Genomic DNA, 16,106 nt, shown 5'->3' with positions numbered 1-16,106 from the left:
TACCTGGAGGTGGCGTCAGATCCCACAGGTGAGGGCACTCTCCTGGAAGCCCCGGCTATCACCCATGCTTTTGATCAGCAAGTGGGTGGGGGGCTGGAATTAGAGGTTCCCATGACCCCCTTCTTGGGCTCAATTAACATGCTAGAGAAGGGGCGCCTGGGTGGCTCAGTGGGTTAAGCGTCCGACTTTGGCTCAGGTCATGAGCTCATGGTTTGTGAGTTCAAGCCCCACGTCGGGCTCTGTGCTGACAGCTTGGAGCCTGGAGCCTGGAAGCTGCTTCGGATTCTGTGTCTCCCTCTCTCTCTACCCCTCCCCTTTTCATGCTGTTTCTCTCTCTCTCAAAAATAAGCAAACATTGGGGCACCTGGGTGGCTCAGTCGGTTGAGCGTCCGACTTCAGCTCAGGTCACGATCTCGCAGTCCGTGAGTTCGAGCCCCGCGTCGGGGCTCTGGGCTGATGGCTCCCAGCCTGGAGCCTGCTTCCGATTCTGTGTCTCCCTCTCTCTCTGCCCCTCCCCCGTTCATGCTCTGTCTCTCTCTGTCTCAAAAATAAATAAACGTAAAAAAAAAATTTTTTTAAAAAATAAAATAAAAAAAATAAGCAAACATTAAAAAAAAGCAAAACAAAAAACCATGCTAGAGCAGCTCGAAGAATTAAGGAAACCCATTTACTCCATTGGATCACTCACTATAAAGACAGTAAAAGATATGAATTAACAGCCAGGTGAAGACATGCCCTGGACAGGGGGTGTGGGGGAAGGAGGCTAGGGCTCCCATGCTCCCCTCCAGTGAGCCACTCTCGGGGCACCTCCACCCCACCTGGCAGCTCCCAAACCCCACCCTCTTGGGTGTTTCTGGAAGCTTTATTACATAGCTGTGATTGACTTGGAGTGTATCACTGGCCTTGAGTCACTGATTCCACCTGCAGCCCCTCCCCCATCTCTGGAGGTGAAGAGGTGGGGCTGGAAGCCCCGACCCTCCAATCACAGGGCTGGTTCCCTTGGCAACCACCATCCTTAGGGGATTTCCAAAATTCCCCTTACTTGTATACACCCAATAGTGGTGGACAGGGGCTTACACACACCAGGGTCATGGCTCTAAAGGGTTTGGTTTTTTTTGCCAGGAACTGAAGACAAGACCAAATATTATGACAGAAGATGCCCCTGCTGCTTAGGGCTCAGGAAAATTCCAAGGATCTGGGGGGCTGTGAGCCAGGAACCATGGATGAAGACCAAATATCCTCGTTTCTCCTAAATCTCAGTATCACACAGCTTTGTAAGAGTGTCATTAAAAGATCAGGAAGTAAATACCAAAATAGTTAATAGGGTAAAAGTTCATTTCCTCTAAGGAGAAGAGACAATGCTGACAGCTGTTTGTTTGCTTTTTTAAGCTGGAACACTGTGTAAGTCTATGTAACAGCTGGTCTTTGGGAGGAGAGGTAAGTGGAACAGGACAGACCTTCCAGCGAGAGGAAGCTTAGACTGTCACACAATTTCCATCATCTGCCACACAGCGGTGCTTGCAAAGACAGCTGTTATTTACAAGCCTACCAAAACAATCTTTTCTATGTACAAATAAAACCAAAACCACCTGCAAAGGAAAAAGTGCCAAATGTCTCAGAAATGTACGTATATGGGTGATGAGTATTAGAAAATATATTTGAAAACCAGAGGCTAAGGCAAACAAAAATATACAATATAAACATAAATTATAAATCAAAGGGCAAGAAAAAAGTTAATTCACACCCAAAAAATATGCCTGACACCTGTCAGGATGGCTAGTATCAAGAAGACAGTAACAGGAAGATGGCGGCGTAGGAGGACGCTGGGCTCACCTCGTCCTGCCGATCGCGTAGATTCTACCCACATCTGCTTAAATAACCCACAAAACCGCCAGAAGACGAGCAGAATGGACTCTCTGGAGCCAAGCGTAGAGGAGAGGCCCACGGAAGAGGGTAGGAAGGGCGGAGAGGCAGTGCGCTACCCGGACTGGCGGGAGGGAGCCGGGGCAGTGGAGGGGCAGCCCGCCCGGCAAGGCAGAGCCCCTGAGTCTGGCTTGCAAAAGTGGAGGGGCCGGACCAAGTGTGTTCTGACAGCCAGCGGGACTTAACATCTGGAATGTTAAAAGTCAACAGCTCTGCTCTCGGAGAGCGGGGAGAGCGGGGAGAGCGGGGAGGGCAAGAGGACACTGGGAGGGAGAGTTGTTGAGCCCCGGAGGACAGAGCCCCGCGTGGCGGGGAACAAAGGTGCTGGCAAGCGCCATCTCCCTCTCCCAAAGGGCCGAAATCCCAAAGGGAACCAGTTCCCCTCACCGAACTTGCTTGCACCACGCAAACACCCAACACTGTGCTTCTGGGGATCCATCCCTCCGACAGGTCTGCCTCCCTCCCGAAGCAGACCACCGAAGGCAAAGCGAGCTGAGCCTGCCCCTCCCACCCCTGTGCACCTTGCGGATCCACCCTGGCTAATACGCCAGATCCCATCGAAGCAGCACCACAAGCCTGGCAGTGTGCAAGTAGCCCAGACAGGGGCCACACCACTCCACAGTGAGTCCTGCCCCTGGGAGAGGGGAAGATAAGGTACACACCAGTCTGACTGTGGCCCCAGCGGTGGGCTGGGGACAGACATCGGGTCTCACTGCAGCCACGACCACCAACACAAGTTACTCCACACAGCACAGGGGAAGTGCCCTGCAGTTTGGAACCACCACAGGGACTACCCAAAATGACGAAACAGAAGAATTCCTCAAAAGAAACTCCAGGAAGTAGCAACAGCTAACGAATTGATCAAAAACGATTTAAGCAATACGACGGAACAAGAATTTAGAATAATAGTCATAAAATTAGTCACTGGGCTTGAAAAAAGCATAGAGGACAGCAGAGAATCTATTGCTACAGAGATCAAGGGACTAAGAAATAGTCACAAGGAGCTAAACAATGCTATAAATGAGGTGAAAAATAAAATGGAGGCGGCCATAGCACGGATTGAAGAGGCAGAGGAGAGAATAGGTGAATCAGAAGACAAAATTATGGAAAAAGAGGAAGCTGAGAAAAAGATTTAAAAAATCCAGGAGTATGAGGGGAGAAATAGAGAACTAAGTGATGCAATCAAATGGAACAATATCCATATCATAGGAATTCCAGAAGAAGAAGAGAGAGAAGGGGCTGAAGGTGTACTTGAACAAATCATAGCTGAGAACTTCCCTGATCTGGGGAAGGAAAAAGGCATTGAAATCCAAGAGGCGCAGAGAACTCCCTTCAGACGTGATTTCAATCGATCTTCTGCATGACATATAGTGAAACTGAAAAAATACAAGGATAAAGAGAAAATTCTGAAAGCAGCTAGGGATAAACGTACTCTAACATATAAAGGGAGACCCATAAGACTAGTGGCAGACCTATCTACTGAAACTTGGCAGGCCAGAAAGGAATGGCAGGAAATCTTCAATGTGATGAACACGAAAAATCAGCCGAGAATCCTTTACCCAACAAGTCTGTCATTCAGAATACAAGGAAAAATAAAGGTTTTCCCAAACAAAAACTGAAGGAATTCATCACCACTAAACCAGCCCTACAAGAGATCCTAAGGGGGACTCTGTGAGTGAAATGTTGCAAGGACCACAAAGGACCAGAGACATCACTACAAGCATGAAACCTACAGACATCACAATGACTCTAAACCCCTATCTTTCAATAATAACACTGAATTGTAAATGGACTAAATGCTCCAACCAAAAGACACAGGGTATCAGAATGGATAAAAAAAATAAGACCCATCTAATTGCTGTTTACAAGAGACTCATTTTAGACCTGAGGACACCTTCAGATTGAAAGTGAGAGGATGGAGAACTATCTATCATGCTACTGGAAGTCAAAAGAAAGCCGGAGTACCCATACTTATATCAGACAAACTAGACTTTAAATGAAAGGCTGTAACAAGAGATGAAGAAGGGCATTATATAATAATTACAGGGTCTATCCATCAGGAAGAGCTAACAAAGGTCTATGCACTGAATACGGGAGCCTTCAAATATATAAAACAATCACAAACATATGCAATCTTATTGATAAGAATGTAGTAATTGCAGGGGACTTTAATACCCCACTAACAACAATGGATAGATCATCTAGACACAGGATCAATACAGAAACAAGGGCCCTGAACGATACATTGGACCAGATGGACTTGACAGATACATTTAGAACTCTGTATCCCAAAGCAACAGAATATACTTTCTTCTCGAGTGCACATGGGACATTCTCCAAGATCACACACTGGGTCACAAAACAGCCTTTCATAAGTATAAAAGAATTGAGATCGTACCATGCATACTTTCAGACCACAATGCTATGAAACTTCAAATCAACTTCAGGAAAATGTCTGGAAAACCTCCAAAAATATGGAGGTTAAAGAACACCCTACTAAAGAATGAGTGGGCCAACCAGGCAATTAGAGAAGAAATTAAAAATATACATGGAAACAAACGAAAATAAAAATACAACAATCCAAACCTTTGGGATGCAGTGAAGGCAGTCCTGAGAGGAAAATACATTGCAATCCAGGCCTATCTCAAGAAACAAGAAAAATCCTAAATACAAAATCTAACAGCACACCTAAGGGAAATAGAAGCAGAACAGCAAAGACACCCCAAACCCAGCAGAAGAGAAATAATAAAGATCAGAGCAAAAATAAATAATATAGAATCTAAAAAAAGTGTAGAGCAGATCAATGAAACCAAGAGTTGGCTTTTTGAAAAAATAAACAAAATTGATAAACCTCTAGCCAGGCTTCTCAAAAAGAAGAGAGAGAGGACCCAAATAGATAAAATCATGAATGAAAATGGAAGTATGACAACCAATCCCTCAGAGATACAAGCAATTATCAGGGAATACTATGAAAAATTATATGCCAACAAACTGGACAACCTGGAAGAAATGGACAAATTCCTAAGCACCCACACACTTCCAAAACTCAAACAGGAAGAAATAGAAAGCTTGAACAGACCCATAACCAGCGAAGAAATTGAATCAGTTAACAAAAATCTCCCACAAATAAGAGATGGTTGTCACCAGATGGTTTCCCTGGGGAATTCTACCAGACATTTAAAGCAGAGATAATACCTATCCTTCTCAAGCTGTTCCAAAAAATAGAAAGGGAAGGAAAACTTCCAGACTCATTCCATGAAACCAGCATTACTTTGATTCCCAAACCGGAGACCCAGCAAAAAAAGAGAACTACAGGCCAATATCCCTGATGAATATGGATGCAAAAATTCTCAACAAGATACTAGCAAATTGAGTTCAACAGCATATAAAAAGAATTATTCACCATGATCAAGTGGGATTCATTCCTGGGCTACAAGGCTGGTTCAACATTCACAAATCAATGTGATACATTACATTAATAAAAGAAAAGATAAGAACCATATGATCCCATCAATCGATGCAGAAAAAGCATTTGACAAAATTCAGCATCCTTTCTTAATAAAAACCCTCGAGAAAGTCGGGATAAAAGGAACATACTTAAACATCATAAAAGCCATTTATGAAAAGCCCTCAGCTAATACCATCCTCAATGGAGAAAAACTCAGAGCTTTCTCCCTGAGATCAGGAACACGACAGGGATGTCCACTCTCACCGCTGTTGTTTAACATAGTGCTGGAAGTTCTGGCATCAGCAATCAGACAACAAAAGGAAATCAAAGGCATCAAAATCGGGAAAGATGAAGTTAAGCTTTCACTTTTTGCAGATGACATGATATTATACATGGAAAACCCGACAGACTCCACCATAAGTCTGCTAGAACTGATACATGAATTCAGCAAAGTCGCAGGATACAAAATCAATGTACAGAAATCAGTTACATTCTTATACACTAATAATGAAGCAACAGAAAGACAAAGAAACTGATCCCATCTACAATTGCACCAAGAATCATAAAATACCTAGGAATTAACCTAAGATCTGTATGCTGAAAACTATAGAAAACTTATGAAAGAAACTGAAGAAGATACAAAAAAATGGAAAAGCATTCCGTGCTCATGGGTTGGAAGAATAAATATTGTCAAAATGTCAATACTAGCCAAAGCTATCTACACATTCAATACAATCCCAATAAAACTGCACCAGCATTCTTCTCGAAGCTAGAACAAGCAATCCTAACATTTGTATGGAACCACAAAAGGCCCCGAATAGCCAAAGTAATTTTGAAGAAGAAGACCGAAGCGGGAGGCATCACAATCCCTGACTTCAGCCTCTACTACAAAGCTGTAATCATCAAGACAGCATGGTATTGGCACAAAAACAGACATATAGACCAATGGAATAGAATAGAAACCCCAGAACTAGACCCACAAAAGTAGGGCCAACTAATCTTTGACAAAGCAGCAAAGAATATCCAATGGAAAAAAGACAGTCTCTTTAACAAATGGTGCTGGGAGAACTGGACAGCAACATGCAGAAGGATGAAACTAGACCACTTTCTTACACCATTCACAAAAATAAACTCAAATGGATAAAGGACCTGAATGTGAGCCAGGAAACCATCAAAATCCTAGAGGAGAAACCAGGAAGAGACCTCTCTGACCTCAGCCACAGCAATTTCTTACTTGACACATCCCCAAAGGCAAGCGAATTAAAAGTAAAAATGAACTACTGGGACTTCATGAAGATAAAAAGCTTCTGCACAGCAAAGGAAACAATCAACAAAACTAAAAGGCAACCAACGGAATGGGAAAAGATATTTGCAAATGACATATCAGACAAAGGGCTAGTATCCAAAACTTATAAAGAACTCACCAAACTCCACACCTGAAAAACAAATAATCCAGTGAAGAAATGGGCAGAAAACATGAATAGACACCTCTCTAAAGAAGACATCCAGATGACCAACAGGCACATGAAAAGATGCTCAACGTTGCTCCTCATCAGGGAAATACAAATCAAAACTACACTGAGATACAACCTCATGCCGGTCAGAGTGGCTAAAATGAACAAATCAGGAGACTATAGATGGTGGTGAGGATGTGGAGAAACGGGAACCCTCTTGCACTGTCGGTAGGAATGCAAACTGGTGCAGCCACTCTGGAAAACAGTGTGGAGGTTCCTCAGAAAATTAAAAATAGACCTACCCTATGACCCAGCAATAGCACTGCTAGGAATTTACCCAAGGGATACAGGAGTGCTGATGCATAGGGGCACTTGTACCCCAATGTTTATAGCAGCACTCTCAACAATAGCCAAATCATGGAAAGAGCCTAAATGTCCATCAACTGATGAATAGATAAAGAAATTGTGGTTTATATACACAATGGAGTACTACGTGGCAATGAGAAAGAACGAAATATGGCCCTTTGTAGCAACATGGATGGAACTGGAGTGTGATGCTAAGTGAAATAAGCCATACAGAGAAAGACAGATACCATATGGTTTCACTCTTATGTGGATCCTGAGAAACTTAACAGAAACCCATGGGGGAGGGAAAGGGAAGAAAAAAAAAGTTAGGGAGGGAGGGAGCCAAACCATAAGAGACTCTTAAAAACTGAGAATAAACTGAGGGTTGATGGGGGGGGGGGGAGGGTGGGCGATGGGCATTGAGGAGGGCACCTGTTGGGATGAGCACTGGGTGTTGTATAGAAACCAATTTGACAATATCTTTCATATAAAAAGACAAACAAAACAAAAAAACAAAAAGACAGTAACAGTGTTGGCAAGGATGTGGAGACCAAAGGACCTTCACGCACTGTGGGTGGAAATGTAAATGGGTGCAGCCACTGTGGAAAACAGCATGAAGGTCCCCTAAAAATTAAAAATAGAAATACCACACAATCCAGTATTTCCGCTACTGGATATTTACCCAAAGAAAATGGAAACACTGCCTTGAAAAGGTTAGGACTTGTCGAAGTCCTAACCCCCAGTACCTCAGAGTGTGCCTGTATTTGGAGACACAGTCTTTTAAGAGGTAAGCTATGTTTATTGCAGCATTATTTACACCAGCCAAGATATGGAAGCAACCTAAGTATCTATCAACAGGTGAACGGATAAAGAAGATGTGGGGTGCGTATAAACGTTAGACATACGTGTGTGTATTTACCGTGAATAGACCAGGAGGGTCTTGTGCTAAGTGAAATCAGTCAGAAACGAATACCGTATGATTTTACCTGTATGTGGAATCTAAAAAACAAAACGGTTGAACAAGCAAAGCAGAAACAGACCCATAAACACAGAGAACCAGTGGTTGCCGAAGGGGAGGAGGATGGGGAGATGGGCAAAGGTGGGGAGTGGGGAGTACAGGCTTCCAGCTACGGAACCAGTGAGTCTCAAGGATAAAAGATACAGCGTAGCAAACACTTGTGGTGACAGATGATAGCACTTGTCAATTTAATATGTTGTACGCTTGTTACCAACGTAACATTGTGTCACTACACTCCAATTTAAAAAGACCAATAAAGCAACGACAACGTAAAAAATACAAATTAAAGCAGCCGTGGCATCTATTTATTTTTGATCAGATTAACAGGCTTAAAAAGTAGAGAACAACAACACAATATTGGCAGAAGCCGAGGGAAGACCACGATGAAAAGACTATGCGAAATGTTGGTGGCAAATAGCCTAAGACGAACAGAGAAGCTGAGTGAAAATCTGAATTAGCAACGGGAGGATCTACTGAAACGGCAAAACGAAAACCAGGGCAAGCCGGCAAAATTATTTTCATCATCTAAAAGGAAATGAGCCGATATGAGGTAACATGTGTCATAACACCCACTTGAACACGCTTTCAATCCTGCTCTTAACAATTCAACACATATCAAGGCAAAAGGAAAGGCATTTACCTACGATGTACTGTTTGTCACCGTTTATGGGCTTAACTGTGTCTCCCCTCCAAGCTCCCCGCACCCAAGAAAATTCTTATGGCCAAGTCCTAACCCCCAGTACCATGGAGACATGGTCTTTTAAAAGCCTGGGTGTCTCAAGGGGCGCCTGGGTGGCTCAGTCGGTTAAGCGTCCGACTTCAGCTCAGGTCACGATCTCACGGTCCGTGGGTTCGAGCCCCGCGTCTGGCTCTGGGCTGATGGCTCAGAGCCTGGAGCCTGTTTCAGGTTCTGTGTCTCCCTCTCTCTCTGCCCCTCCCCCGTTCATGCTCTGTCTCTCTCTGTCTCAAAAATAAATAAAAAAGGTAAAAAATAAAAAAATAAAAAAATAATAAAAGCGTGGGTGTCTCAGTTGGTTGTCTGTCTGTCTGACTTTGGCTCAGGTCATGATCTCGTGGTTTGTGGGTTCAGAGCTTGGAACCTGCTACGGATTCTGTGTATGTGTGTGTGTCTCTCTCTCTCTCTGCCCCACCCTCCTCCACTCGCATTGTCTCTACCTCTCTCTCAAAAATAAAGAAACATTCAAAAAAAATAAATAAAAGAGGTAACCAAGTTAAAATGAGGTCAGTAGAGTGGGCTCTGATCCTGTATGACTGGGGGTCCTGATAAAAGATTAAGGGGCACCTGGGTGGCTCAGCTGGTTAAGCCGCTAGTTTAGCAGCTGACTTGATTTCAGCTCAGGTCTCGATCTCAGTTCATGAAATCGAGCTGCTCCCCAGTGAGGAGCCTGCTTTGGATCCTCTCTCCCTCTCTCAAAATAAATAAGTAAACATTAAGGGAAAAAAAGAAAAAAAGAAAAAAAAAAAAGGAAAGGAAATGAGACACAGACCCCCACAGAGGGCAGATCACACGAGGACAGTCAGAAGCCATCCATCTACAAGCCAGGGAGAGAGGCCTCAGAAGGAAGAACCCTGCTGACGTCTTGACTTTGCATTTCCAGCCCCTGGAATCATGAGAAAATACATTTCTGTTGTTTATGCCACCCAGGCTGTAGCACTTCGTGACGGCAGCCCGAGCAAACTAACAGTCACACAACAAAGATCTTGGACAGTTCTGGGTGAAATTTGGGTGTTTTACCTTTTCATTTTTGGCATGCCTTTTAGGGGGCACCTGGGTGGCTCAGTAGGTTAAGCGTCTGACTCCTGATTTCAGGTCATGACTTCACGGTTTGGGAGTTCAAGCCCCACATCAGGCTCTGTGTGGACAGTGCAGAGCCTGCTTGGGATTCTCTGTCTTCCTCTCTCTGCCCCTTCCCTGCTCACGCTCTCACTCTCAAAAAGAAATAAACGTTTTAAGTTTTTATTTATGTATTTGAGAGAGAAACAGTGCAAACAGGAGGGGCAGGGAGAGAGCAGAGAGAGAGCCAAAGAATCAGAAGCAGGCTCCAGGCTCTGAGCTGTCAGCACAGAGCCCGATGAGGGGCTCAAACCCTCGAACCCCGATATCATGACCTCAGTCGAAGTCAGACATTTAACCGACAGAGCCACCCAGGCACCCCAAAAAATAAACATTTTTAAAAAAAAGAATGACTTTTAAATATCTGCGGCAATATCTTTTAATTTTTAAATGATTTTTACTCGGCATTTATTTTTAATAGTTTTAATGTTCTTCGATGTTTTCTATTATCAAATGTTTGTCAGGTGGAGTGGATTTTAAACATAATTGAAATATATAATCTTCTCACAGTATGTTGGTTCACAGTGGTAATAACCCATGCATTTACTATACTTAAAAAACAGGACATCTCTCTGTAACTGATTATAAACCTGTCACAAGGCAGTGACACACAGTTTATTATTATGGCCACCCATTACTGTTTTAAAACACACAATGTCTTGGGGCGCCTGGGTGGCTCAGTCGGTTAAGCGGCTGACTTTGGCTCAGGTCATGATCTCGCGGTCCGTGAGTTCGAGCCCTGCGTCGGGCTCTGTGCTGACAGCTCAGAGCCTGGAGCCTGTTTCGGATTCTGTGTCTCCCTCTCTCTCTGCTCCTCCCCTGCTCACACTATCTTTCTCTCTCTCAAAAATAAATAAACATTGGGGCGCCTGGGTGGCTCAGTCGGTTAAGCAGCCGACTTCAGCTCAGGTTATGATCTCACAGCCTGTGAGCTCGAGCCCCGCGTCGGGCTCTGTGCTGACAGCTCAGAGCCGGGAGCCTGTTTCGGATTCTGTGTCTCTCTCTCTCTGACCCTCCCCCGTTCATGCTCTGTCTCAAAAATAAATAAACGTTAAAAAAAAAAAAAAATTAAAAAAAAAAAAACACACACACAATGTCCTTAAATACACAGACTAACTTGTAATTTAGGAAGTCTTGAGTATACCCAACAATCTTTCTTTCTTATTTCCATATATTAAATATTAATATCTGGGGCAACTTAGAAACACTATTCTCTGGCATTTTTATTCATCTTGAAAACAGGAAAACCCACACGTGTCCTTAAAAGGCAGTTCTCGCTCTAGTATCCTATGTTCCTGTAACCTGTGCGGAGACAGGAAACCAAGCAAACCCCTGCCAGCAGGTAAAGAGAAGTCAGGTAGGGGGCAAGAGGCTGAGAACATGCAGACACACCCAGTGGTGGATGAAGTTTCGCATTTCCCTGCCAGTGGCTGGGGCTTCTCACCTGCATCAGGAGCTACCTTTTCCTCTTCCTCTGCCCCAGGGCCAAGCCTCCCCTCCATCAGCCCGGTTTGGTTTCCTCTACAATACAGATGGCCTGTGAACGAGGGGACATCAGCCCCCGCGGCCCGCTCTCAGCAGGCGGATGCACATGGTCTGAGTGACACAAAGTCCAGAATCTGCTGCTTTCTGTATCTGCCCTCAATTTCTGGAAACTGTCCCTGGAGTGGCTCCTGCTTACCTCGCATGGTCCATCCTGCTCCTCTGAACCCAGGGCCTGGGACCTCTGGGGCAAATTCTCACCAGCAGTCATGTCTCCTCTTGGCTTCACTTCTCGGTCTCTCTTGTGGGCAAGTCCTTTCTTCCTGGGAGCCCAAAGCTGGGTGGGCATCTGGAGGCTTCAGTCAGAGCTGCGGGGGAGAGTCTGGCTGGGCTTCTAAGGAGACCGGCAGCGTCATTGGTGTGGTCTGATCCGGGGGCTCTGCAGAGCCACCGGGAAGTCCTGGAAAGGGAACACCCACACAGTCATTCATCGAACATTTGCTCCATGCAAGGATTTTCGAGAGTCCTTCGGGGAAGGCCACTGTGCTAGACATATATTTTTTTTAATGTTTATTTATTTATTTTGAGAAAGAGAGGGAAACAGAATCCCAAGCAGGCTCCAAGCTGTCAGCACAGAGCCTGATGCGGGGCTCGATCCCACGACCCTGGGATCATGACCTGAGCCACACTTAACTGACTGAGCCACCCAGGTGCCCCTATGCTAGATACTATTGATGTGTGATCGATCATAAGGCAAGCCGACATCCGCAACCCCCACCCCCACCAGGTGGGATACATGTGATATCCCTCAGGTACTCATGGCTGCCCAAGAACAAAGGAAAAGGGAAAACGAATGGTTAACTGACCTGGTTAACTGACCGAGGTCACAGTCAAGCAGGACAGGAATCCCGTGGGTTTACATAAGTCTTGGTAAATTACAAGAAAAAGACAATCTTATCAATAGCCTAACCTCCAGAAACCCAGACTCAGTCTCCTGGAGCCTTAACATCACCCTCCCCTGCATAAAGATGTGGGGAACAAAGGCAAGAAGGAAACGGTAAATAAGATGAAATTTCCTTATAACCTGCAGTGCATGGAGGCCAGAGTGAAACATTCCTCCCAGAACTCCCTACAGTCTTAATGTTAATGCTTTGCTAGAGAAAAAACAACTTTAGCTTAACAACAGCTAGGCTTCTAGTATCTTATGAGTCTTCTTTTCTTTAGCACATGAAAATCGTTTTTGGAAACCTCCCTTTTGCCTTTCCCTCCCCCAACTCCATAGTATATAACTAGTCACCTGTCACAGCCCCAGTGCGGCTCTTTCTGCCCAGGGGTCCTGTTCCCATGCTTTAATAAAATCACCATTGTGTATCAAAGACATCTGTCTCAAGATTTTTTTTTTAATGTTTATTTTTGAGAGAGAGAGAGAGAGAGAGAGAGAACACGTGCGTGCGTGCACCAGCGGGGGAGGGGCAGAGACAGAGAAAGAGGGAGACACAGAATCCGCAGCAGGCTGCAGGCTCTGAGCTGTCAGCACTGAGCCCGACGCGGGGTTCGAATCCAGAAACCGCGAGACCATGACCTGAGCCGAAGTCAGACGCTCAACCAAATGAGCCACACAGGCACCCCTGAAGATTTCTTGGCCGTCAGCTCTGAACCCCCACCACCACTCCAAAACCACACTGCTATGGAATAAAAGCTCAGAAGATCCCAGTTATTATTTTTTTTAACGTTTATTTTTGAGACAGAGAGAGACAGAGCATGAATGGGGGGAGGGTCAGAGAGAGAGGGAGACACAGAATCTGAAGCAGGCTCCAGGCTCTGAGCTGTCAGCACAGAGCCCGACGCGGGGCTCGAACTCACGGACCGCGAGATCATGACCTGAGCCGAAGTCGGACGCTTAACCGACTGAGCCACCCAGGCGCCCCAAGATCCTAATCACAGTAAGAGTTTGCTCTAGAGGACGGGTGAATTGTAGCTCTGCCACCTTTTAGCTGTGAGAATATGAAGATGTTACTTTAACTGCAGCTTCCAAAATGGAAATGCAAGTTTTCATCACAGGCGACGGGAAACTGGTACATGCTGATGAGGCTTACGACGCCTCCAGCACCTGCGCGGCATGCGGTGAACGCTGGATAAAAATCAGCAAATTAAGTAAGGTTATCAGGTACCTGGTTCTATTTGCACGTAACCCTGTCAACTAAACATTACCATCACGATTATACCCATTTTGTGGATGAGGAAACTGAAGCTGAGTGCCGTTACACAATTTGCCTTGCGGTCACTCAGTCCGCAGAAGGAAGGAAAGAGAACCAGACTTTCCTCCGCCTCCTTTTTTTTTTTAACGTATATTTTTCAATGTTTATTTATATTTGAGAGAGAGAGAGGGAGGCAGAGAGTGGGCGGGGAAGGGGGCAGAGAGAGAGAGAGGAAGACACAGAATCCGAAGCAGGCTCCAGGCTCCGAGCTGTCAGCACAGAGCCCGACTCGGGGCCCAAACTCACCAACCGTGAGATAATGACCCGAGCCGAAGTCAGATGCTTAACCGACTGAGCGCCCCAGGTGCCCCTCTCTTGTGTCTCCTAAATTGCACACAGCTGCCTCTATCCCACGTGGTCCCCTACCCGGTCAGCTTCCATAAACACCATCCATCTCTATCTCCCGTTGCCTTCAGAGAGCTGAGGCTTTGAGCCGGCCACGCTGGTGTGTCTAAGCTTCTGGACATTTCCGTGCCCATCCATAACACCCTAGACAGCCCGGACTTTTCTAACAAAGATAAAACTTAAATTTACTGTACTTATGGGGCGCCTGCGTGGCTCAGGCGGTTAAGCGCCTGACTCTTGGGTTTCAGTTCAGGTCATGATCTCAATGTTTTTGCGTTCGAGCCCAGCATCCGGCTACACACTGACCGAGCAGAGCCTGCTTGGGATTCTCTCTCCGCCCCTCCCCTGCTTGCTCTCTACCTCTCCCTCCCAAAATAAAGTAAGTTTACTGCACTTAACCCCTACCTTCACCCCAAAACCTGCAGACATGCATCAGGACCCCGATCACCTACCATGTCTTGACAATACATAATAAATTGCCTTCCAACGCTGCACCCAAATGCAGTCATGACAGCAAGGACCTCCAGAAATCCCCGAAGAGTGAACCACAGGATGGCCAGAAGGTCGCCTAATGCCTCCCCCGACACAACACGGTCACAGCCAGGCTCCACAGGCTGCCAAGAAAGGTCTCTCTCCCAGGCACTGAGTTGCACAGAACCCGGAATAATCCCCAACACCGGCTTCCAATTAATGCATCCCAATAGGAGATCCTCATCCATCTGTTCCACTGCCAATTTCTGACCCTTATCACGTCCACAAGGACCTAAGGAGAGACCGTGGAAACCCCCATAACAGATTCCCTAGGCCTCCAGTCGATGGGCTCCCATAAGCTACCCTCAGCGCCCCACTCTACTGATTTCTATAGGTCCCCAAGTACACTGGTCCCCGATGTTACAATGGGACCCTCCAAGTCCCCCAATCCCTGAAGCCGCTTGCCCCTGCATCAATCACTGCCTCCAGGGAGTCACTCCCCCAGCGTCCCCAGTGCCACCTGAGGCCCGTCCAAGAAGCCAGTTCGCCGTCCTCAAATGAACGACTGTCAAGGACCAACAGTATAAAAGTTGGTATTAAAACACACTTGGAATTTAAGTTCCCTCCAAATACTTAGACACACGGAAAACACGCAAAGACTGACAATGACCGAGCCAATCACCCAACTCAGATTAGCAGCCGCCGCCTACCCCACAGCTCCCGTCACTAAAGACCCCATCACTCGCAGACCCTCGCCACTCGTCCCCCGAGCCCGTCACACTCACCGCAAGCCGAGTTCCCCTCATTGGCCCCACAGGACGTCCACTGCTGACATCCTAAATCACCGCAGCGTCCCACGCAGGCGACGGACAGGTTAGACCCAGTTAACAACCTTAGCGAAATGGCCGCGCTGGCCCACTTCCGGCCTGGGTTCGATTCCCGTGGGCGTTTCTTGGCGCGCCGGCGATTGAATGGTGCGCAGGCTTAGTAGAAGCCGTGAGGCCACGCCCTGCCAGTAGTTATCATGGCGTACTACAGTCTATTCGGCGGGCCATCTTCTTACAGCGGTTGTCAAGGGAAGGACATGGCCGCGTCCATGAGGATTATGATACCGGAGGCCGCCATTTTCCAAAGACTTCCATTCCGTACAGCCAGGGAGGGCGTTTGCAACCTCACCAAGTCTTAGGATCCATCCCACCTTGGCAGATGTATTACTTACTTGTTTGTATATGTATTTCTAGGAGAAACTGGCATTGTATATCCGGAAAAATACCTTTTCTTTGTATTTTCACACTGATTTAAAACTCCACACTCAGGAGGTGCCTGGCTGGCTCAGTTGGAGCATGCGACTCTTGATCTCTGGGTTGTGAGTTGGAGTCCCACAATGGGTGTAGAGTTTACTTAAAAATAAAATCTTAAGAAATAAACAATTTTAAAGAAAGCTTTAAAAAATGAAAAATAAATAACTGCTCAAAATCCAGGTGTTCTGCTCCCTCTTCCCTACCAC

The 16,106-nt window shown here is 46.0% G+C and overlaps 2 protein-coding genes across 5 annotated transcripts in view; one reads left to right on the top strand and one right to left on the bottom strand.

The window, feature by feature from the left end:
• Nucleotides 1-1,150, top strand: part of LOC125152808 (uncharacterized) — a 32,542-nt gene extending 31,392 nt beyond the window's left edge. Inside the window, exon 3 of the mRNA XM_047835251.1 lies at nucleotides 1,123-1,150. Coding sequence (XP_047691207.1) covers nucleotides 1,123-1,129 — 7 coding nt within the window. The 3' untranslated portion in view covers nucleotides 1,130-1,150. The remainder of the gene's footprint in view (nucleotides 1-1,122) is intronic.
• The window catches only part of LOC125152807 (cytoplasmic tRNA 2-thiolation protein 1), a 51,458-nt gene extending 35,822 nt beyond the window's left edge, over nucleotides 1-15,636 (bottom strand). Inside the window, exons 1-3 of one of the 4 annotated variants that reach the window (XM_047835246.1) lie at nucleotides 15,385-15,636; nucleotides 11,725-11,985; nucleotides 9,697-9,810 (exon numbers count right to left, since the gene is read on the bottom strand). Coding sequence is in view for 1 of the 4 variants with exons in the window: in XM_047835243.1 (XP_047691199.1) it covers nucleotides 11,725-11,874 (150 nt within the window). In the remaining 3 variants the exon portion in view is untranslated. The remainder of the gene's footprint in view (nucleotides 1-9,696; nucleotides 9,811-11,724; nucleotides 11,986-15,384) is intronic. The other 3 variants (XM_047835244.1, XM_047835245.1, XM_047835243.1) reach the window with 3 other exon arrangements.
• Between the last annotated feature and the right edge of the window lie 470 nt (nucleotides 15,637-16,106).

This window comes from Prionailurus viverrinus, chromosome E2 (genome assembly GCF_022837055.1).
Source record: "Prionailurus viverrinus isolate Anna chromosome E2, UM_Priviv_1.0, whole genome shotgun sequence".
Lineage (NCBI taxonomy): Eukaryota > Metazoa > Chordata > Mammalia > Carnivora > Felidae > Prionailurus > Prionailurus viverrinus.
The sequence above is the reverse complement of the archived record's forward strand: the minus strand, read 5'-3'. Positions and strand labels throughout refer to the sequence as shown.